General features: G+C 44.1%; 1 protein-coding gene across 2 annotated transcripts in view; it reads right to left on the reverse strand.

Moving 5' to 3' along the window:
* Nucleotides 1–6,591: 6,591 nt before the first annotated feature.
* LOC133109802 (retinoic acid receptor gamma-A) overlaps nt 6,592–25,681 on the reverse strand; it is a 55,598-nt gene continuing 36,508 nt past the window's right edge. For both annotated transcript variants that reach the window (XM_061219412.1, XM_061219413.1), the window contains 7 exons: nt 17,971–18,119; nt 17,236–17,377; nt 15,155–15,318; nt 14,862–15,038; nt 12,426–12,630; nt 11,722–11,880; nt 6,592–11,025 (listed from right to left, as the gene is read on the reverse strand). In XM_061219412.1, the coding sequence (XP_061075396.1) occupies nt 10,679–11,025; nt 11,722–11,880; nt 12,426–12,630; nt 14,862–15,038; nt 15,155–15,318; nt 17,236–17,377; nt 17,971–18,119 (1,343 nt within the window). In that variant the 3' untranslated portion in view covers nt 6,592–10,678. The remainder of the gene's footprint in view (nt 11,026–11,721; nt 11,881–12,425; nt 12,631–14,861; nt 15,039–15,154; nt 15,319–17,235; nt 17,378–17,970; nt 18,120–25,681) is intronic.

The following is a 25,681-nucleotide window of genomic DNA, read 5'->3' on the forward strand; positions in this document are numbered from 1 at the left end:
TGGCAATGGGCTGGATTGTGTGAGTTCACCAGATCTTTCTCTCGTTTGTATCTTCAGCCTTTACCATTGTCTGCTCACCTTTTTCTCTGTCCTCACTCCTGATCTGCTGAACACCTGTATTCTCCTGTTGTATATACGCCCTCTCCTCCCATCTCCATCACTCACCCTCTCTCTCGCTCTGTCGGGTCTGTGACGACGGGCTAATTATAAAGTCAATGGTTTCAGGCTGCCTATTTTACGGTCCCCTTTAAAACCTTAACGGAGAAATCGCTTCAGCTTTGACGACTCCCCGATTCTTTATCTCTTTTAATTAGAAATGTAAAAGACATGAAGACCCAGGGGCCACAACTCTCTGACTGTTTCACCCCCTCCCTCTCCATCTACCAGTTTCTTCTTTCATTTAGCTCCCATCCCATTCTTTCCCTCTGAGGTATCCATCCTGGTTTGTGTCCCTCTTTCTGTAGTATTCTCTCTTCCTGTGTCACTCTTCCCCTGTTCAGTGTTTCAGGCTGTTCTCTTCATCATCAATTCTTCCAGGGAAAACGACACAACTAGGGAAGGGAAGGAGTCAAATTTATGAGTGCCCCGAGATCCCCAAAGATCTTCCCCATCTTACATCCCTCCTCTGCAGGACCTGCGCTGCATCTTCACCTGCCAGTACAGGCACACACACACATGCACACACACACACACACATACACACACACATGCACACACACACACACATGCACGCACACACACACACACACACACACACACACACACAGATACACAAACACACATACACACAGCAAATAACTCCAAAACATCAATATCAGCACCTCCATATTTGATGGTAGGTATGAGGTGCTTCTCATTCTCGATGGTGTCTATGGCCAAAACATTCAATTTTGGTCTCATCTGACCATAGCACTCTCTTGCAGTCACCATTCCAATGACATTTGGCAAACTCTAGATGGTTGCTTTTGTTTATTGTGCTCAGGGAGTTTTTGTGCCACCCTTCCAAATAGTTTTTTTGTATGGAGGTGCCATTTTCTGGTTCCTTTAGAAACTTGGTGACCCCAAGATACAACCAATCTCTACAATTCTTGAATTGCAATGCTTCGGTTCTTTATGGCTTCCCTCAGTATCTTCCTCTCCATCCGTAGGGACAATGTACCTTTTTTATAATTGCGTACAGTGCTAAGTGGTATGTTTAACCATTTATGTATTAACATGTAGATTGTACATGGAGGTTAATACACATGAGAAGGAAACATAAAAGATCTGGGGTCAGAATACTCTTCTCTGATATTTCTTTCTGAATGACTTGTCCTGTTTTAAATAAATATCAATAAAGATCAATGAATGGGGAGATACAACATACTAGCACAACATCTCTCTCTCTCTCTCTCTCTCTCTCTCTCTCTCTCTCTCTATTTCCTTCTTTCCCTTTCTCTGCTAAGATTAAATATAAAAACAGCAACACATAAAATGAATGAATAAAAAATTCTAGGCAGCCTCTTTAAAACCTCCCGACCAACATGCTGGCTCTTGTGTTCCCATGGCAACACGTCTTTCTCGGGTTGAAAACACGATTTAATGCGATCCTGTAAAATGCCATATAATATATGGGCCTCCTTTTAATCTTTGCTACGCTTTATCGATCTCTATTCAATGAAAGTTAATTATTGCAATCATTTAATTAGCAATATCCCGTCATCTTTTATTGCAGTTTTCTCACAATTTATAAAAAATGGCCATGTTAGCAAAATGTGGTCTGGATGCGTATGTTCAAGCATTTAAGACCAAGTGCAGTCAAGACATAGGCTACAGTATTATTTTTCTATGCATATTTATGAAACGGGGGTAAACATGAACCAACAGAGTTATTATTTATTTTATTGAACATTTGCTTATTAACGTCAAGTCTGTCAAATTTGCTTTACAGTTTCTTGGGCTAAAAAGGTGAGAGAGGGAAGATTTAAGAGTGCTGTCATTTTGTCCAGAGGTGTGAACAGCTGCCCATACTTGTAGTAAAACGTACCATGGCGACATAAAAAACATTAATTTTGTGCTCAGAGCGACAAGCAGGAGAGCATCAGCGCGTTATGCGTACAGACCATAGACTACCTATTGATATTTCCCGACGCCCGCAGGCTATTAGTTTTTATCAGTGAAAAGTGAAAGACCTATCGTGCAGTTGACGTTAGCTCTTGCCTGTAGCGTTGCTGAGATAGGGAGGCTCGCTGGTCAGTGCAACATCGGAGAGTAGGTTGCTTAAATATATAACAAGAAGGCTTCCAAATAGGTGAGAAAAATGCGGGAATTTTAAAATTACATTTAACAATTAATTATTTCAATTGCTTCCGGTAGCTGTAGATCAGACCTGTAGAATGTTCAGGAGGAATTCTGAACCATTCTTCCTTACAGAACTGCTTCAGCTCAGCCATATTCTTAGGATGTCTGGTGTGAACAGCTCTGCAGATAATTCCACAGCATCTCTATTGGGTTAAGTGCTGGGCTGGACCATTCCAAAAGCTGCAATATAATAATTTACGTAATATTAGTTAAAACATATTGTGTTTGTTCATTATTGGCACTTAGATGAAGACGATACCATATTTTAAGACAAATTTACACATAAATGCAGGCCACTGTATAATTATTAACATCCTTGATTAAGCTGAGGTAAGACAACTGTATAAAATAAACAATACAGGTAATTAATACTATATTGTACAGTCAAAATGGGAAACTTATTTTATTTCATTCAAAGGCAATTGCACAGAATCTGTTTTTATTTACGAAGCAATATTTTATTACCTGAAAATATATATTTCGATTTTTATGTATTTAGCCAGGTTGACTGAGCACACATGCTCATTTCCAGCGATGCCGTGTTAATTGAAACGTGGAAACTCCACACAGAAAAATGGTAAACGGTTGGCATTTATATAGCACCTTTATCCAAAGCGCTGTACAATTGATGCTTCTCATTCACCCATTCATACACACACTCACACACACACACCAACGGTGATTGGCTGCCATGCAAGGCGCCGACCAGCTCGTCAGGAGCATTTGGGGGTTAGGTGTCTTGCTCAGGGACACTTCGACACAGCCCGGGCGGGGGATCGAACCAGCAACCCTCCGACTGCCAGGCGACTGCTCTTACTGCCTGAGCCATGTCGCCCCACAAGGTCAGGGTCAGGATTCAAACCCAGGACCTTCTTGCTGTGAGGTGACGGGGCTATCCCCTGTGCCATGCCCATATCCACAGCCCTGTTTCAGTACTTTGTATGCACGTATACAAAACAATGTTACTTGTTAGATTCATTGTTTCCTGGGCAGCTCATCTTCTTAAGGCACTGCTAGTGAGTGGATGGGCCCCATGGTAGTGCCAACTAGACCTGGACGGTGATGTATCATCCTAATTGGTGGTAACGTTGGCTAGAGTTGAAGACAAGGGTCCAGCTTTCATGCTATTGTTTTTGCTAATGGATCTGGAGTTGTCCCCTAGTGATACATATAGATTGATAGCCACAGCAAAAAGATGTACATAGATGTTTTTATTTCCCAAAAAATGCTCTGATGTAAAATTTTTGTGCCTTCGTTTGGCAACTGTCAAAGCATTTTTAATTGGTTAATCTACTGAGGCACGCAATTTCCTTTCTCCCCTAACCATCAAGGGAGAGGAAGTGAAGAGGGTCTCCTGCTTTAAGTTCTTGGGGACCCACATCACTGAGGACCTCAAATGGACAGCCAACTCCACGGCGTGAGTGTGTAATGTGTGTAGTATGTGGGTGCATGAATGTGTAGGGTGTGTAGTGTGTGTACTGTGTGTATGCATGTATCGTTTTAGGTGCTGCACACCAAATCTCGTTGTACTGTTGTTGTGCAATGACAATAAAGCTTTCTGATTTACCCTGTTTCCTTCAATGTACATGTGACTAGACATGTGACCAAGGACACAAATGAGCATGAGCAGTGAGTGAAACTGCAGCCCTGTGTGGTGGATTTTTTTACCCATTGGTTTCTATTGGTGTAACTATCTCTGTATAGTAAATGCTCTAAGGTTGAAGCGGGTTTAATTGGCGGGGATCTGTATCTCATTAACTGTATCTCAATACCCGCTGATGGCTGATGAGGAACTGGTGGCCTCCCCCTAAAAGCTGTGCACAAAGTGTCTTCCTCTGACTCGTGTCTGTGCAAGGAAGCAACTTCACATACTCTGGAGAAGAATGCATGCTTGCCTACACTCCCTACTGGCTGCAGAGAATGAAGCACGAATGGAACTGTATCCGAGTGGAACTGTGTACAAGTGGAACTGTATACAAGTGGAACTGTGTACAAGAGGAACAGTATACGAGTGGAACTGTATACGAGTGGGGTTGTGTAAGAGTGGGGCTGTATCAGAATGGGGTTGTGTAGGAGTGGGGTTGTATAAGTATGGGGCTGTATAAGAATGGGGTTGTGTAGGAGTGGGGTTGTGTAAGAGTGGGGCTGTGCAGAGGTGGGCCTGTGTATGAGTGGAAAGTTTGCTTTGGTTGCAGGTGATACTGTAAACTAGTCACGCTACCCTTATACAGAAAGCTCTGTTTACAATGCAGACAGTGCACTTTGTTTTTATGGTCACGTTTCCCTCTGCATCTAAGTTATAACCAAGATGTTCATGTAAATAGCAGATTTAATGACCCAGATGTTGATGATATTATCCCACTTTCCTTTCTCTAGATAACAGTGACTCCATTATGTATTTAAATGTTAAAATTTGACATTAAAAAGGCTGATAAATTTTTTACCTAAAATTAGTTAGCTATCAAAGTTGATTTGTGGGACTGATTAGTATTTACAGTTTTGCATTTAGGCATTTAGCAGATGCTCTTATTCAGAACGATTTACATAAGCACATACATACAAGTTTAGGCAATGAACAATGCTAATGCTAAGTCATCAAGGTCAGAAACGATGGTTGGAAAATGTTAATTGCTTCAGCTTTATTATATACCCACAAACTCATCAACTCTCTCACACTCACACACGCTCTCTCTCACACTCACTCACTTACACACTCACTCACTCAGTCACTCACTCAGTCACACTGTCACTGACTTGCTCACTTACTCACACACTCACTCACTCACTCACTCACACACTCACTCACTCACACACTCACTCTCTCACTCAGTCAGTCACTCACTCACTCACACACACTCACTCACTTACTCACTCTCACTCAGTCACTCACTCAGTCACACTGTCACTGACTCACTCACTTACTCGCTCACTCACTCACTCACTCACTCACTCACACACTTTGTGTTTAAGTGAATCCTAAAAATTCTACCACCCAGCAAGAGTGGCAAGATGTTTTAATGCAAATATGAACATTTTAGATCTAGACTTAGATTTTGGCATCGTCATAAATCATAAAACCCACTGGATCTTACCCTGCACAAGCTGCATCTCCATGAGGCAGGTATAACACATTTATTACTACAGCATAACAGCTTCATAAATCATTTATATGCAGGTTTGCAGAAAATCTGGTCATAGGGTTGACCTTTCATCACGTGACCTAGCTGTTATGCTACATTTGCAAATGGCATTTCACATACCTGCCATCTTCATAAAGCATGACATTTGCCTATGAATGATTTATAAAGATACTAAATTATGTTAGCTAAGACTGTAAATATGCCTTGAGAGGGCTTCTTGTGAAATGCATAATGCATAATGTTAAAGCCTAATGAGTAAAACTGCAGTTTAGGGTCAGAAGAAAAAAAAGACTTGTATGTTCCAGTCTCATGGGCTATTGGGGTGAAGCATGTATTTGATTTACTCTCAGAAGAATAGGCTTCATTTATTCTCTTTAAAATGGCGACCAACACTGAAGAAATGCAGCACTGAAGAAGTGCAGGCACTCGGATAATTCTCACAGTCCCTGGGCCGCCCTAATTTAAGATTCACAATTCATTCAAGAACGCTAATCCAATAATATAAACATTAGGACGTAAAGTAGCATTCATTATGGGGGCTTTGCATGTGGGTCAGTTATATTTCGTAGCAACAACTCCGCAGTTGGTGATATGTATCTCCGTGAAGATTTCAGCATCAGGTAAATTAAGCAATCAATCTTGTACAGTGGCTCACAGCATATTATGCGAGGGAATCGTGTGCCCCAAATCGCTCGGAGAAGCGCAGCAGTCGACAATCCTGTCCGTGTTACAATGTCGCCCTCTAGAGGCACATTGTGACTACAGACGACGCTTTCTGTAAAAAAAAAGTATAATACAAAAATAATTTTATGAATTAAAATTAAATGAAATAATATATATTTATATATCTGAGGTTTGCTTTATAAGGAATCCTGCTAGGAAAGAGAAAATAATCAGGGCAAAATCATTATTTCAGGTTAAAGACATCTGGACGACATGTGAATGAATCTTACAAACGAACCCAAATCGAACTGCTTCCGCTACAACGCACCCATTAGAATGTTCAGTGCTAATACCAGTTTATGTTTTTAAATATGGGATTTTTCTTTTTTACTCAAATCAGATTTGATTTCACACTGATTACATTTGTAAAAACAGAAAAAGAAAGGCATTTTCAGTGAAACATTTCTTTATAAAATCATAACATTGGTAAAATGTCCAAGGGGAAAAGGGGAGGGACATCAGCTTCCGGAGAGAACACAACCGTCAGATTTTTGGTTTGGTGTGAACAGAGTGGATAAACGGAAGAAATCCGAACAGTAGCATTATTACAATTTGCATATTTGACTGTAATTGCTGTGAGAGATAACATCAGTCCATTGCTGGCACATATCAGCTCTGTACAAACAGACACCAATGCTGCCAGAGGAATACAAAGGCACATAAGAAACATACAAAAACGAGCCAGAGTTTAGAGAACACAAGCAACAACACAATACCGTGTATTTCATGATCAAACCAACAAACTAGGGACTTCACGTTTTTCTAGAAACAAACAAACACAGAAGAAAGGCTTTTTTTTGAAATCCCTGAATTTGCAGTTCTAATCTATCTGACTTTTAGACAAAAAGTTACAATAATAACAACAATAATAATTATAATTATAATAATACAGTAATATATAAAATAAAAAAACGCCAACATTAAGTAATACATCTTTAAATGGAAGCCTGGTACATTCGCAAAAGCGAGTCTAACCCTTTTTTTTAAAGACCCCCAAAATATCCGTAAGCTTTTGACTACAAAGAGAATAGGCTACCGACAAAACGATGAAAGCGTAGAAAAAACTAAATGAAGGACAAAACAAACACATTCCGAGTTATCAGATTAAGTTCTTTCGTGAACAGCGATCTGGATCTGCAGGCTACTATAGTGTGAACTATCCGGCTTGTTCATTACAGTGCAGGACTGATTAACACTGCGACAACCGAAAGGCTATAAAGACCGTAAGAGCTTATTCCATAAAATCCCTGTTTTAAAATAAATTGCATACGCATATCTGTTATCAAACAACGAATTAAATTTTACCGAGTGCTCTAGTTCTCGAATAGGTTTGTTTTAGCCTGTACAATCTTTGATTCCTTGGACTTCCTGAGCTTTCCAGCACTGTGCTACATGGCTACATTAACATATCTCTGAACACTTTCAAATTATTACTGCATTCTTAAGTCATTGTAAATGTTAGTATTGCTAATACGCTCCCCTCTAAAAATATGAAGTATGGCCACGGCTCCAATTTCTTTCTTTTGTTATTTGTTGCAAAGTCTGAAAGGCAGCATACGCAGACACACACAGACACACACAGACTCACACACCCAGACGTCGTATACATGTTATGCTAAATATAGCTTTCATTGAAGATTACTATGCTTCTCCCTTTGGAAAAGAATCCAGGAGCAAAGGAACACTGCTCCTTTATGTCCTTATAGCTATGTAGGGGTGCTGTTATCAAAGCTAATTATCATTTTGTTTTAGATTTTATGTTATTCCAGAACCTTTACTCCCCATCTCGCATTATTTACCCAACAGACAGTAGACTATCTTGGTTGTTACGTGGCATTGAGGTGAAAATGTATTTCCTGTGTGCTAACACTCTTACCACTGAGAGACTGATCCCTGCCAAATAAACAGAATGGAGGGACTGGTTTTACTCAGTTCTATGGATAAACAGAGAGACCAAATACAAGGGCCATAGGGCCATATCACATCGGCTCAAACCAGAGTCTTTTTTTTCAAATTAGTGATGCTCTATTATTAATTATGTTGTTCACCATTTTCTGAGCTTTTCTAATGTGTGAGGATTAGGGCATTAATCCATACTGTTCTACTTAGTAGTAACACTCATCGAACAAAGGATGCGTGCACAGCTGCATATACACACACACACACACACACATACACACCCATACACACACGCACCCACATTCACTCACACACACACGTGCCCACAGTCACACGTGCATATATTGGCATTGCCCACTCAGACAGAGAATCATAGATGGCTGTCTCCTTTTCATAGATTTACCTGTGGTTTCCATGGTGACGCAGGTGGTGGAACCTACCCGCGCACCCGGGTTATTGCCCTTCCCAGCATGCCCATGGGCTGTGGGGGTTTGGTCCTTACAGAGAAGCCCTGAGTCTGTGATTTGCAAGAGTCCCCTGGTCTAAACTGGCGGTAAACACAACAACAATCTTCTGACTTAAATAAGAACCCAGCAGTATGCATGATGACTTTGATTGTGTGTCAGTCTCTCTAACACAGTGAACAGCACATACAGTGGGGTGAAAACATTTGGGCACCCCAGGTTTAAATGTCTGTTACAATGAATTTGTATGTGATCGAAAGCAAACCTGAACTCTAAATGGTACAGAGTTAAACATGAGAGCTTTCTGCAAATATTAAAGCATGATTGCTTTTAATTTAATTTAATTTAATTTTGACTGCTTATAAATGATATAAAAAAGGAAAAGGGCCCTATGGATTATTATTTGTTACAAAAACTCTCATTGTTTCAAACTACCTATTTCCATAATTAGAAAATTGAAAATGAATGGAACAGTTGAAGTCAAGGCAAGGTCTGGAAGAACAAGAAAGATTTCAAATAGAATGGCCCAAGACGACTGCTCTCACCTTCTGAACCAGTGCTGACCCCCGCAGGCCACACTGGGTGTGTCAAAGTGTCCCTGAGCAAGACAAAGTACTAACTGACAGGGTTCCCAAACCTTTTTCCTTTTTTTTTATTATTTTGATACTGTAAACTTTTTAAATAAAAAGTAATCTTGCTTTAAAATTTGAAGAAATGTGTTATGTTTAACTTTGTACCATTTAGAAGCCAGGTACACGTCTGTACACTGAGATATTAATTGTAAAAAGCTTTTTGACCAGGGTTGCCCAATGTTTTGTACACCACTGTACGCCAACAACAGCCAGCATCCTCGTCCTGCATGCAGAAGCTGCTGCATTCCCATTTTCTATGCTGCCCAACACTGCAGACCCTTGACAGGGCAGAAGCTATAGCCAACAGCAGAAACTTAAAATGGTGGCCTTAAGGAAGCCATTAGAGTACAGTGGGAAACCTGGTGGACAGGTGAAGGTGACTGTGGTTAAGGGAAACTTCTGTTGGCCGGACTAGACCAGCAGGGCACAGAGCCTGCAGCTAGTCTGCAACTGGTGTGGCAACATGCTTTTCCACACTTCAATTGATAAAAAAAGAAGTAAAAAAAAAACCCAATTTGTCTTGGCACAACAGCATCATCTGATTGGCTGCACATTCCGTCGAAATTCAGCCAATGAGACGATGCAAACTCACACTGGTTTCCTGTTTAATGCACATTCGTTCCTTGAACGGGTCGTTGACATGCTTGTTGACATGAGTTTGGCAGAAATTTTAAACTGTGACTACTATAAGTACCCAAAAACCACAGCCAGGGGTCAGAGGGTGGGTGTGCAGGAGATTCATGATTTCCTGATTCAGATTCATGAGTTCCCTCTCTGTGCCTGGGTCCTAGAAATCTCTTCAAACACAAACATTACTAAAGCAAGAATATGCAAAAAAAAGAGACATGTATAATAGGTATACAGATATATATGGGTGTGTACATATGCCATAATAAAACCAAAAAAATTGAAAAAAAGTGTCAAATAATGGCTAATTAAATCAATTGTCAAAAGCATCAACAACACATGGTTACCATTTTAAGTTCAGGTTTTTTTTTTTTTTCAATAAATGTTGTTTTTTTTCACCCCCTAGTGGCTCCCTGAAACATTGCACCTCAGAGAGGGCCCTGTGAGGTGCTGAGTGAGTGCTTCAGCGGGAGTCCTCAACTCAAAGCTGATGCTTCTCCGCTTTGGCATTTCCTGTCTTTTCTTTCGTAATGTGAACAAGACAGCAAAGGCTGTTTTTTTTTTTTTGTCTGAAAACATCTGCATTTGTCCTCCCTTGCCCTGTTGTCACGAGTTTGAGATTTCTTTTTTTTTTTGTTGCTTTCATTTCGTTTCCTGTCATGTGTTTCTCAGCCCGGTCTGTGCCAGGCATCTGTTCTCGCCCTCCCCCAGTCCTTTTTTGGGGGTTGGGACTACGACAGAATGAGAAATAGATTGGGAGGGAGACAGGCACCGAGAATAAGCAGTGCTGGTTTTTTTGGGGAGGGGGATGGGTAGAGGGGCTTGAACAGGAAGTTCCAGGTAACCGCGCTGATCACTGTGCCCGGCCCCCCTGGTTCTTCTTGGTGGCCCCCGCGCCCTCGAGCTGTGCCGCCCCCCAGGCCTCCCCATCGCTGTCCGCCCCCCGCTCTTCCTCGCCGTCTCCGTCATCATCATCGTCGTCATCATCGTCGTCCAAGTTGGGCTCCCCGCCGCTCTCAGGGGCCCCGCCCTCCTCCTCCTTCTCAGGGGTCACTGTGGCGGGGGGCGGGGCGGCCGCGGCGGCACTGTCCCCAGACTCGGGCTTGTCCTCGAAAGCCTCCGGGTTCTCCAGCATCTCCCGGATGAGTGGCGGCATGGGGCCTGGGATCTCCATCTTCAGAGTGATGGCCCTCTCCGCCCCTGCAGACACAACAACAACATCAACGACAAATACACGAGAACAAAAACAACACAACAAAAACAACACCAACAACAACAGAACAACAATAACACAAAAACAACAACAACATCAATGACAAATACACGAGAACAAAAACAACAACATACCAACAAAAATAACAACACCAACAACAAAACAACAAAAAACAACACAATAACACAAAAACAACAACAACATCAACGACAAATACAAAAGAACAAAAACAACAACACAACAAAAACAACAACACCAACAACAACACAACAAGAAAAACGACAAAAACAGAACAAAATCAACAATACAACAACAAAGACAACAACACCAACACAACAAAAACAACACAAACAATAATAATAATATTGTAAATTGTAAATTTTGCATTCATTCACTGTAGAACAACAATGAACAAGCAATATTGAAAGCAACTTATGAACATGGGACATTTTAAATTCAAAACAAAGCATTAAATGTAGTCAAAGTGTGTTTTAAGACAAACAGTTTGCAGCCCATCTCCCCTGGGAAGTAGTTAAACTATTACTCCTCGCTCTGCATTCGGGCGGCCATTCCCCGACTGACCACAGTCAGCACTAAACGAAGAGGACATCTGCCAACGGAAACCCTCCCTATCTCCCTTCGGCCAATCGCGTGAGGATCGGTGAGGCTGTGAGGACACTGACCCTTGGTGCTGATGCCGCGCAGGTCAGTGACCTTCATCAGCATGCGGGGGAACATGTGGGGCTTGTTGGGGCGCCGACGCCGAGCGTAGATCTTCAGGGCCTCCAGCAGTGGCTCCTGCAGGTGGTCCACGCGCTGCGGCTCCTCCAGGTCCATGCGGTCTGAGCGGGGAGAGGAGCACACGGTCAGGAGAGCAAGTCGCTCGACCGAGCACGGTTACAAGAAGAAAATTCTCACCGATAATCACATCCACAACCAAGGAAAACAAATAGAAATCAATGAAGTCATCCAAGTACATGCAGTCACAGGAAGAAGCAGCTAGTCACAGACTGGTATGGGAGAAAATGGCATGGGACCAAATATAGTCATGTCAATTTCTGAGAAAAAAGAATGTTACTACAGGAATACATGCAATCAGTGCATTGCATCCCTGTTAACAGACGCCCAACTAGATTCAACAAGGGAAAGATACACCTTATCATATACAGCAGGGAGACAAAACATAGCTGTATGCAATAAAGAAAATAAACACCCTAATCATAAATACATATATAATACATGATTATAAAGGTCTTAAAGCCAAATAAACAGTACAGATAATATATCAGCCAGTGCCAATCACACAATTAAGTTGCCTGGCAACAGTTGCGCCACTGACCTACATTGCTATGGTACACTGAAACAGAGGCGACGCAGGTTGCAGTACCTCCACAGATGAGGCAGATGGCGCTGAGGAGCCCTGTCTCCGTGTCGTCCATCTCCAGAGGCAGTAGCTGCCCGGCGAAGGCGAACACCAGGTCGGTGAGCGGGCCGAAGCCGGCGTTGTGCATCTGCGTGCGGTTGAGCGTCAGACCGTCCGAGAAGGTCATGGTGTCCTGCTCAGGGGTGTAACGGGTGCAGATCCGCAGCATCTAGAGGGAGAGAGAGAGAGAGAGAGAGAGAGAGAGAGAGAGAGAGAGGAAGGAAGGGAGAGAAAGAGAGGGAGAGAGGGAAGGAGAGACAATCAGGGAGAGAGGGAGGGAGAGACAGAATAAGGGAGAGAGACAGCGAGAGAGAGGGAGGGAGAGAGAATCAGAGAAGGAGAGAGAGAGGGAGGGAGACAGAATCAGGGAGGGAGAGAGAGAGACAGAGAGAGAATTAGGCATATTGTTGGAAAAGAAAATGCAACATTACAGGTTTTTACTGTTAAGCATATACAATAGATTCTAATGACCTGTTGTACACTAGGGCTGATCAGTGTCAGAAGTTCATTCCAACTTCCGCTCTTAATCTTTAATTACACCACATGATTATTTGACATGACATTTGTGACAACATAATGAGCTTCAGATGCAGATTGCACATGCATCCTAGGTGAAAACGTTTAACTGTAATCCGGAACAGGAGTGGACCACAACATGTCATAGATCTATTTAGAAACTAAAACTGGAATGATTGGTTGGAACAAACACCAGATATACACTCAGTGCACACTTTATTAGGTAGACCAGTACCAGCTTGTTAATGTAAATATCTAATCCAGCCAATCGTGTGGCAGCATCTCAATGCATAAAAGCATGCAGACATGGTGCATGCCTCTTGTTCAGTTGTTGTTAAGACCAAAGAAATATGATTTTGATCGTGGAATGATTGTTGGTGCTAAGGTGGTTTGAGTATCTCAGAAACTACAGAGCTGAACTGCTGAAAATGCTGGGAAAACTAAAAAAGTGAGCAGCAATGTTAATGACAGAGGTCAGAGGAGAAGGGCCAGATATATATCAAGCTGACAGGAAGGTGACAGTAACGCAAATAACCACACATTACAACAGTGTGGTATGCAGAACAGCATCTCTGAACACACAACACATCAAAGTGGATTAGATTCAGCAGCAGATGACCAGTAAGACTGAAAAATAAGTCTAAAAAATACCCAATGAAGTGCTCAGAGAGTTCACATGGGACACACAAGACTTGTTTTTATTATTTATTTTATCCTTGTCACAATTATGATGCTGTTTTGATTCTTGGCATTTGGAATGTGCAGTGGCAACAAGATATGTCAACAATAGTCTTTCTTTTTTTTATTCTACGTTTTATTTCAGTGACTGTGATCCTTGTGGAAATGTTTAAGGTGGAAACATTTGTATTTCCTTACACGCACTATGACTTCCTATAAATATTGTGCTGTTAGCCAATATACATGTATATTTTTATGTTTGTAGACATTTATACTATGGCTATTCTGAAATGTGAATCTTGTCATTTTGCATAGGCCTATTTGTAAATTGCCACACAATCCTCTTTACGTTTACCACAGAGATAAATCAAGCGTCTGTAAACCTCAATATCAAAATATTATAACGTGGTTGTTTAATACTTCTTGCCCCGTAAAGTTGTCTCGGTAAAACACAATTTGAATTTTATTTGGAGACAGAGAGAGCAGAGCTAATTCTCTGGGGAGATTGGGAATGTGGCTCCCCTCTGGCTTTAGCAACACTGTTTGTGCCTGTTGCCATAACACAAAAATAAAATAAAGACGATTTATGGCCCGTGGCTATTTTCACGTATATGTCAAACAGGCGTGAAATTGTATTCGTTTCATAATTAATTCAGTTTATATATGAGCTATTTGTTACTGGTCTATTGACTCAACGTATGCTTTAGGAACGCAAGGGTGTTCTTGTCATGCCAGTTAAATAAAATGAAGCGAATTTAATTAAACTGAACTCATTTCGGTTTGCCACTAATTTGAGGGGAACGCGAGAGCTCTTAGCAGGGTTAGGTTGAAGTGCAATGGTACGTGAAAAGACGACCGAATATAAAAATATTAATGGTCTTGTAATACAAGGAAATTGATTCCTTGGATCACGTGCCATCGTTTTTAGAAAACCGGAGAGAGGAATAAAACGGGGATGTAATATCACAGCTCTCCACTGGGTGTCAGTGTTGGCTCAGATGAAGCGCCGACGTAATTGGGTAAAGATGCGTCCCAATACTCGAAAAAATGTATCCTCCTTTCCTCCGCTCGTCTCCCTCTCCTATCTGGAAGTATGGGGTCTGGAGATGAGCGGAGGAAAGGAGGATACTTTTATTTTGTATTGGGAAGCACCCAGGGTGTCAGACAGGGAGGGCTAGAGGGAAGAGAGAAGAGGGGCAAAGGTACCAGAATGTCCAAGCAGGCAGACTTGAGCAGGGTGATCTGGTCAGCAATAGTGAGCGAGGTGAATCCCGGGAGGCGCTTAGCGAACTCCACGATCTTGATGATGCACTTGGTGGACAGCTCGCTGAACTTGTCCCAGAGACCCAGGTCCAACTGCACACGGTGGTCTGCGCTGGAGTTCTGAGAGAGAGAGAGAGAGAGGGGTCCAATGCCACTTGTGAGTATGTGTGTTTATTTGCGTGTGTGTGTGCACGTTTCTAGGTAGTGGTGAAGCCGCAGGGCAGACTATGACTCACGGTGGTGTATTTCCCCAGCTGGCAGAGTGACGGACAGGTCTCCTGGTGCGCTTTGCTCACTTTGTTGACCAGCTCCTCCAACTCGCTGCTCAGCTCGTAGCTCTCCGGGGGAATCACCTCCTCCTTCACCTCCTTCTTCTTCTTGTTCCTGTCGTTCCGCACAGCTGAGAGGCCAGGAGACAAATTTAGCGGATCTGCATGTTATTTCGATGAATTCCACTGGTTTAATTGATGTATTACACAAAATAATAACTCAAAATTACTCAAAAACAACAAACTTCATCATTGACCAAACTGAACTGTAATAGAAATGCATGTCAGTACATTGTTTCATTTCAATTGCTGCTGATAATACTGTAAATGGGACATACAGTAACGTATCAATTCTTGATGCAGAAATTTGTCCAGGTTTCTGGATGAAAGTCTTACTTTAATTCAGAATGTGCACTACAGGAATAGCATTATTCAGTTTCAGTTTCAGTTTTGTTATGGACAAACAACGTGAATTTTGATTCTCTGTGACATGGCTGGGACAATTCTGCAACACAACTCGTTTGGAACAACCAATGTATGTAGACTGTTCTATTCATAATCTTATCTGCCAACATAGTGGGAGAGTTCCCGGACCCTTTTGAAAGGGTGGTGTTAGCTGGGCCGATGCTACTGAAGCGCTACTGCGCTAACTGGGCCGATGCTACTGAGGAGCTACTGCGCTAACTGGGCCGATGCTACTGAAGCGCTACTGCGCTAACTGGGCCGATGCTACTGAAGCGCTACTGCGCTAATTGGGCCGATGCTACTGAAGCGCTACTGCGCTAACTGGGCCGATGCTACTGAAGCGCTACTGCGCTAACTGGGCCGATGCTACTGAAGCGCTACTGCGCTAACTGGGCCGATGCTACTGAAGCGCTGCCGCGCTAACTGGGCCGATGCTACTGAAGCGCTACTGCGCTAATTGGGCCGATGCTACTGAAGCGCTACTGCGCTAACTGGGCCGATGCTACTGAAGCGCTACTGCGCTAACTGGGCCGATGCTACTGAAGCGCTACTGCGCTAACTGGGCCGATGCTACTGAAGCGCTGCCGCGCTAACTGGGCCGATGCTACTGAAGCGCTGCTGCGCTAACTGGGACTTGGCCTGCTCTCTTTACCCTTCCGCTGGATCTCTCCCTCTTTCGCCGTTCCCTCGGCCGCTGTTGTGTGAACCTCAGCGCTGTGGGACCCCCCTCCCCCACACTGCATCCCTCCTCCTCTCCTTCCTTCCTCTCAGGATATCCAGTAATAGCGGAGCCACAAAGCCATGCCGGAGCGCTCGCGCATCTCGCCAAAAAACGCGCGCACCCAACGGGGCGGTGTGGGACAGGGATGTGGACTCCATCCTGCAGCCCTCCCCGATCTACCAACAAATACGCAAACGCCCCCCATTAATGACGGCTGGGAGGTATTTTTTGAGTCAACTTTTATCTTCTGGTAAACAGCAGGGTCACACCCACACGGGTCCCTTCGCGCGTCAGAAAGTGCTTTACTGTTCTAGAGAAATGGCTGCAACCAACACACAAACATACAAACACACAAACACACAAATCCTGTTGTGTGACCAAGCACCGTGCTTCCCTTTGCTGAACAAACTTCTTAGAGTCATCTCAAATTCTCAAAAAAAGCCCTTCTCACCAGGAGTTTGATGGTGTGCTGCTGCTTACCTCAGTAAGAGTGATTTAAGTGACTGTGGAAAGGAGCGTAACCGTTGTAATGCCCCCCCCCCCATCCAGACACACTCTGCAGTGGAAAAGGAAATGAAACACAAGCTGCGTTCCCGGGCTGAATTTCTCTGAACGGAAAAGAACGGCGTTTGGCTCCAATGCCGGAAACGGCCTGGCAAGTCTTGCGAAGGCAGTTTTTTTAATATTTTGTTTTTTTTCTGTCTGAAGAGGTGAGACCATTCATAATCCAGCCTACCCCTCTCTCTCCAGCTCAGAGTGAAGACGCTAACAAGCAGCCGACTGAAACCCTGCCTCCCTGAAATGAGGAAAACGTGAGAAACCCACCCGTGCCCCCTCGCCCCGCCCACCCTCAGACTCTCACCTTCCTTGGACATGCCGACCTCGAAGCACTTCTGCAGCCGGCAGTACTGGCACCGGTTGCGGGTCACCTTGTTGATCTGGCAGTTCTTGTCACGGTGGCAGGTGTACACCATGTTCTTCTGGATACTGCGACGGAAGAAGCCCTGAGGAGCACAGACGGCAGCGCGGGTGGGGGGGGGGGGGGAGGAGGGGAAAAAGGGCCGTTGACCCAAAGTTAATCCGGACATCCTCTAGCGATCAATCCCGTGTATTGAACACAGCATGGAGCTAACTATCATCGACGGAACAGCTCGTTACAGCGTTCGGCCTGAGAGAGAGGGTGAAGTGGGGTGGGGTGGGGTGGGGCTAACGGCCATCGATGGGCCATCGACACCAGCAGGGCTCAGTGTTCAGGAGGGGCTGGGGTGAGGAGCAGGGCTCAGTGTGGGAGAGCTGGGGTGAGGAGCAGGGCTCAGTGTTCAGAGGGGGCTGGGGTGAGGAGCAGGGCTCAGTGTGGGAGAGCTGAGGTGAGGAGCAGGGCTCAGTGTTCAGGAGGGGCTGGGGTGAGGAGCAGGGCTCAGTATTCAGGAGGGGCTGGGGTGAGGAGCAGGGCTCAGTATTCAGGAGGGGCTGGGGTGAGGAGCAGGGCTCAGTGTTCAGGAGGGGCTAGGGTGAGGAGCAGGGCTCAGTGTTCAGGAGGGGCTGGGGTGAGGAGCAGGGCTCAGTGTTCGGCATCAAGGCGGCCCCAGGGAGGTACCTTGCAGCCTTCACAGGAGCTGACCCCGTAGTGGTAGCCGGAGGACTTGTCCTGGCACACGAAGCAGGGCTTGTAGATGCGGGGTGGCGGGGGAGGAGAGGGCGAGCTGGGCACCATCTCCTCAGAGCTAGTGCTCTGAGTCTCCACCGCTGTGGGGGGAAGACACATTTTAGCTAATGCCATCATCTATGTCAGGACTCAGACAAAGTATTTTTCACATACTTACCTACTTATGAAGCGATAGTCCTTCTTAAAATGTATACATATACAAATCTTATTTTTAAGTCACTGTCTGTAGGAGGTGTTGCTGACTTGGACAAAAATACCCTGAATGACAATGCACTTAATGGTGTAAGATCATTGGTCCAACTGTATGTACACCTCCTGCCTTCGCAACACAAGTGGAAATAAAGTGCATTTAAATGAGAATTTGAGAGAAAGAGTGAGTCATTGAGTGTGATTGAAAGAGGGAGGCAGGGAGGGAGAGAGAGAGACGGATAGGGTTACGGAGGGGGGGAGAAGGCGGAGAAGAGAATGAAAGAGGGGGAGTTCCACAGAGGGAGCAAGAAGAGAGAGGAGGAAAGATAAGGAAAGGACCACAAATCACTCATTTTCTGTAAAAATGGCTGTTTGTAAAATGTGAAACTCCTATTTGTTTGAGGAAGAGGGAGTGACTGTCAAGCTCGACTGCACCAGGGGAATGCACAAGTGAATCAGAAACTCAACAGACTGTTTGCGTAACGCTGTCACGCAAGAAACACTCAGGTCACGTATTCAGCACATCGGATTTACAAAAGTCTCAAATCAGCCTGGAAGGAGTGGCCCTTACGCAATACAAATACATCACCTTATATTCAAATATATACTATAACACATTGGATCACACATTCAAATATATAGAAGCACTCCAAATGGATTTTCCAGTCCATACCAATATATCATTAAGAACAAAAATACTTAATTCTTAATAATAAATTCTGTTGGTTATATTCAAATATAGAGTTCAAAGCACAGATAACTACTCATTAGCAATATATTTTGACATATTATTCCATATATTTCTCAATACGATTGGCCATTCCAAATTGGAGATTTATAGCCCCACATTAAGTAAGGGGGGGGGGGGGGGGGGGTCAGGGGGGAGGTGTGACCCAGGAAGTGGTTCAGGGGACAGAGAGAGGAGCCCATCCAGAGGGGGGAGGACAGAGTCGCACATCATCACCAGGAGCAGATAGACACACAGAGGTAAAGAGGTAAAGAGTACCCCCCAGGAAGAGAGCTGAGAGGCAAATATTTAGAGAGATCAGGGGAGGGCAGGACTGCTGAGTGACAGCATGGAGAGGAACAGAGACCGAAAGAGAGATAGAGAGAGAAGCAAACAGCGGATTGATGGGCTGATAAGGCCAGGCCGCCTGGCAGACTCGCTGGTGTCAGTACCCACCCCCCTCCTATCCCCCTCTCTCTCTCTCTCTCTCTCTGTTACCCCTGCTTCCTCGTTCCAGTGCCCAGCCACCTGACTGGCTGCTATTGTCTCCTGCGGCTCCCCTGTTTATTTGGCTGCATTCTTTTCACGGTCAGACAAATGCGGCGGGGCTTGGCAACGCTTACGAAAGGCTGCTGTCACTCCTGCGGGCAGTGCCGCTCGCCCGCTCACTGTGTACTGCCACATCAGAGAAGCGTGAATGAAAACACGCATACAGACACGACTCAGACATACACACACATATACATGCATATACACGCATACAGACACCGCTCAGACATACACACGCATATACACGCATATACACGCATACAGACACCGCTCAGACATACACACGCATATACATGCATATACACGCATACAGACACCGCTCAGACATACACACGCATATACACGCATATACACGCATACAGACACGACTCAGACATACACACACATATACATGCATATACACGCATACAGACACCGCTCAGACATACACACGCATATACACGCATATACACGCATACAGACACCGCTCAGACATACACACGCATATACACGCATATACACGCATACAGACACCGCTCAGAGGCAGCACATACACATATACACACAAACACACACACACACACACACACACATACACACATACACACACAAACATATACCCACATATATACAGATACAGACACAGCTCAGAGGCAGCACATACACATATACACACACATATACACACATACAGACACATATACACACACACTGTAGGGGAAAAGTTATGGCCCCGAATACACATACACACAAATATATACCCACATATACACACATACTGACACAGCTCAGAGGCAGCACATACACATATACACACACATATACACACATACAGGCACATATAGACAAACACACACACACACATATACACACATATACACAAAGACACACATAAACATATACCCACATATATACAAACACACATACACATATACCCACACATATACACATACAGACACAGCTCAGAGGCAGATAATACACATATACACACAAACACACACACACCTACACACACATATACAGACATACAGACACAGCTTGCAGTATGTACACATATACAAACACACACACATATACACACACGTGCACACACATTACATTACATGTTGTTTAGCTGGCGCTTTTATCCAAAGTGACTTGCAGTTGATTAGACCAAGCAGGAGACAATCCCCCAGGAGCAATGAACCTTAACCACTATGCCACAGGCTACCCGGTGTGTGTGTACAGTGGGGTACAAAAGTTGGAGACCACCAGTGTAGTAAATGCTTCTGTTTTGCAGTCTTTTTTACTTTAAACTTACAAATTATAAATTATATTATCAGTATATCAATTTGAATGAAACATTGAATCTTTTAAAAATGTACATGAATATCAGATTTTCTTAGTATTTGGTATGTCCCCCTTTTGGTTTATTGGCAACGTGTGCTTGAGCTGGCCTGGACAGATTTGTGCAAAACCTGATGATCCATGTTATTCCAGTATTATTTGACAATGTTCCAAAGGGCATCTTGTGATGTTACTGAATGCTTGGCTTTTGTCAAGTCTTCAAGTGTCGGCATAAATGTTCAATGGGGTTGAGGTCAGGTGATTGTGGATTGTGCAGCATTCCTCAGTCTTCGAGTAGTTCTCACAAAGCTCTGAAGTAACTTGAATTTGTTTTTAATTTTTCAAAATCCTAAAACTTTCTGTTTATTTCCAGGATTGTGGTCTCAGACTTGTGCGCATACACATACACACACATGCATACACACACATACACACATATACACACACACAGACACATGCATACACGCATATATACACATACATAAATACACACACACACACACACACACACCCGAGTGCACAAACACAGTGTGAGCGACTCGCTCTCTCGCATGCCCTATACGGACACAGTCTGTTTAGAGAGAAAGTGAGAAAGAAGCCATAAAGGAAATCTCAAATGCTACCACAAACAAACTGGGCTGCACCATCCCGCTCACATAAAACTTGGCTCTCACACGGACCCCCTGTTACTCTTTTCAACTTTCACCCTCGGTCACCCTCCACCCCCCCCGCTTCGCTCTTGTTTCCTGGCCCTAAATTCCTCAGCGTGGCCCTGCCAGGTTTTAATAGAGGCCCAGGCTCGTAAGTCGGCCTATAAAGATGGTCCAATGACGGGGAAGGAGACCCAGCAGGCCAGGCCATGTCTTTATAGGGCCCCGGTCACCTTGGGCACCCTTTCACTCTGCCAGCTGTAGCCGCCAAAAGCAACAAAAAAAAGCCAATCATAAATGCAAGAAATCCAGGCGGACTCTAAAATCCAAACTTTTACTGCCCCCCACCCCCTGCCACCTTCAATGGATGGCACAGGGGCGAGCCCAAATGTACGTCTGCCCCCCCGCCCCCCTCCCCCACACAACCGGCCTGCTTTTTTAACAAGGGCAGGGAGACTTCAAAAGGAAAAAAGGGCATAAAAGAGGAATCTAATAAAAACAGAGAGAGAGAGAGAGAGAGAGAGAGAGAGAGAGAGAGAGCAGGGGTGGGAGCACAGAGGGGCTCCTCAGGGTTTGGAGTTTCCATAAAGCCTGAAACTTCCCCGTCCTCCCATAAATTCATAATAGCAATAGGCCAAAGGACAATGAAGAGCTTATACTACTCGGTAATACTTGATAATATAATATACGAATATTACTATGATTTCAATTACTTTTAACGGCTACTGCTTGTTCTTCCACTCTGACAAACAATAATAATATAAACTAAGACTACTAAGAATATTAAGAATAATCAAAATCACGAAAAAACTACTACTATTACCACTACTACAACTACCATTGAAATGACTACTTTTACAGCTAATAGTAATAATAATAGCTGACAGAAAAAATATGTTTTAAATTGTTAGGCACTACAACTCCTTGAGATTTCATACAATCAGTCACTTGACACGTCTTCATTAGCTCCATTTTCCAGAAATGAACGTAGCCGACAAATGAAATGGGCCATGGCGAACTGACACGTCCACACCTTTAGCTCGTCACCCCCAGACCCTAGCGGCAGTTTGGGTCACGGCTCCCCGTTTCGGCGGGCCGAAATAGAGCGTCTGCTGAAGGAGATGGGGGGAGCATGAGGGGAGCCGTGCTCATGGGTGGGATGAGCTGGAGGTCCACTGAATGAAGGGCCTGTGTCTGGCACCGGCATGCAGGTACAGGTTGACAGTGCAAACAGCCAAAAGGAGAGGTGAGGATGGGCGAGAGCGAGACAGAGAGAGAGAGACAGAGACACACAAAGAGAAGGAGAGAAAGGGAGGGAGAGAGATAGCAAATAAAATGAGACAGGGACTCAGCATCCATCATGATCTGTCGATGGCTCTAGTTGGAGCCTGCCTTTAAATAATGCTCCTCTTGCGCAAACAGCGCACTTACAGCGTCTTTCCAGCGTCAGTCCACACCTCACCACTGAATGAGGTGTGTAATTCAATGCCCTGCACCCCCCACTGCCAGACCCATTCTGTGGCTCCTCCACTTAGATCCTCACTGTTTGGAAAATAAAGCTCCCTGAAACCTGAGGCCTTCCTTATCAGCTGAAGCCTGGGACTCGATTTGCATGACAATCCCCCAGCCCTGAAGCTGAAAGTGGAGAGTCGATGGAAGGATGGGGGGGGGGGGGGGTTGTGTGCAAGCCTGAGGGTAAAGGAGTCCCACAAAGTGCGGTTTATCAGTGGCCACAGCTCATTTCTCCGCATCAGTAAGTATCATTTTACTCTTAATTCCCTCTTTCAATGGTCTCTGTACACAAGTGGTGTGATTACAGCCGGCCCTGGCTAATCCCCAGTGTCAGACACAGGGAGGCCACTTTCCTCCTCCACAGCCTGGATCTGACCCTCGCTCTTTCTTTACCCCCAACCTGGGACCAGGGCCAGAGGCTGTGTGCTCCTGCCTACATACACCGATGAGCCGCCAAGCCCTAAGGCCTTTTACCATCATAGGTTTACTTAAACCAGAGGTATACTCAAAATACATTTCAGTCTCTCTGTGCAGATCTGCATGCTGAATGGTCTGCATGCCCTCACAAATAGGCTTCATTTTAATATTGATGAAAAGGCCTGGTTTATCAGAACTGGATGAAAAGTTCTGGTTTGCCAGTCCAGGTATTTCCTCAATTATATGCTAAGATGTCAACTACCTGACAAGGAAGCCAAAAACTAAGGCCATTTCCCTACACACAAGGTAAGAAAGGAAGAAAGGAAATAAAAAATGAAATGTTTCTGAAAACAAACTTTCCATCAAGTAAGTATAGATCTATTTATTGTCAGCTTGCTAAAAAAAGTCATTCTAATTGAAGGTGCCTTGTTTATTCATAAAATCCTTGTCCAATGACATTTCAAGACTTTGGCTAAATTACAGTCAAACCTGGCAACCCTGTAGAACAGGAACTGAATGGAGATGGCAAGTAAAGAATTGATGTGACCAAATTCCTCATTGGTCATTTTGAGTGTACTCAGGTTCTACAATAATTTCAAACAGGCATGTCAATGATGAGAACAAAGCAACAGATAAAGTCATTACTGCAGTATTGGCTGCTATGGGCCATAAGAGTATTGTCTAATCTCTTGCTGCACACGTCTCAAATGACCCTCAGGACATTATTTTAACCCAGTTTGCAAATCGATGATGTAAACATACTGCTGTAAAAGATTATGTATTCATACAGGCACACAAAAGGCACCAAAGGGTTCCTCAGTAGAAATCATCAGCAGTTTAATGCACAATTATCACTTCTAACCTAAGCTTGGAATTTATTGTAGGGTTTGTAGAAATACAGTAGCTAGTTCAAATACTTCAAAAGCCTTTGAAGTCGAGTAGAGTGAGTATGACCAAAACTTGGCCTGTGTACTTTTGTGTGATTTACAAATGCCTGGTGTGTCAAATATTTACAGCATTTTATCATATCTATTAGCTTAGCAGACACTTAGTGCACTAAAATATGATGTCATTGATTTATACATCTTAGCTTAGCTCAAGTGTACAACAGCGGTACCTGAAACACAAAGGTACGTTGGGTTGCTAGCATGGTTCTTTATCCACTATACTACGGTACCACCCTCGTCTTTCTAGAGAGCCAGTGTGTGTAAAAAAGGGGTGTGATTCATAGAAAGTTTTGAGGGTCCTTCCGCTGTGAATGCATCTCTTTGTTCTCTGTTTGTGGTTGTGTCGCAATAGTGTGACAGTATGCTCAAGAGTTGCAACTATTTCTTCACAATGAAGAAAATGTATTTTCATTGTCCTCACCGCGTAGCTGTAGGTGTGTTGGGTGCCTCGGTGGACTGCTGCCGTGTAGCTGAAACCGAGCGGTCTTGTAATCGGCAGCTGTCCCCACACACTCCTATTCTTCGGCACTTTGAAAATCGAGGTTTCAGACTTTGCGTACGTGCTTGTGGGCCTGGCTGTGTATATGTGCATGTGTGTGCATGCTTTTGTGCCTACATGTTCTTGTGCCAACGTGTTTGCACATGTATTGTTTAGAGTTAGCTTAACTAACAGGGTTTATAGGAGTTCAAGAGGTATTCGTTGCTATAAATGCTTATGTATGCATGAAGTCACAAATTACACATTGTATTGAATTTGGCAGTGGCTGTAAACTAATTTCACATGCCTGTCTCTTTCATGTACATAAGATATAGACATGCATAGATACAGATAATAATTTATTCCACATATAAATGAAAGTTTTTCTTAGCTTAAGTGTCAGCCTTTAACCAAAACAATGCTGCTGTTCCGGTTCACCTCACTGACAGAGGATTTACGTTTTGCGTTATCCTGTTTGATTCTTGGAACCGGCATTCACACTTCTGTTACGTTACAGGAAACTCGGTTGGATGGCCAGGTGACGTGCTGCCTTTTTGACGTGCTTCCCGTGCCAGTTTCGTAACGGATGAGGCCGGGTGGGGCACTTCCCCTCTGCCCACTTTCTCCCACAGTCCGTGAGCAACACGCTTCTGTCACACGCCTGCCCTCCCTTCCTCTTTTATTGGCCACTTCCTCCTCTGAGCCTGCCTCATTTGTACCACTGACGAAGGCCGAGGCAGCTTCTGTAGCAGGGGATGGCACCATCAGCCTCACTCAGAAATGATGACTTCCTGTATGCTAGCTCAATACTGCGCAATGAGCAAGCTTTAGCATAAGCCTTCCAAAGGTCCGATGGCCTAAACACCGA

Source organism: Conger conger, chromosome 14 (assembly GCF_963514075.1).
Source record: "Conger conger chromosome 14, fConCon1.1, whole genome shotgun sequence".
Classification (NCBI taxonomy): domain Eukaryota; kingdom Metazoa; phylum Chordata; class Actinopteri; order Anguilliformes; family Congridae; genus Conger; species Conger conger.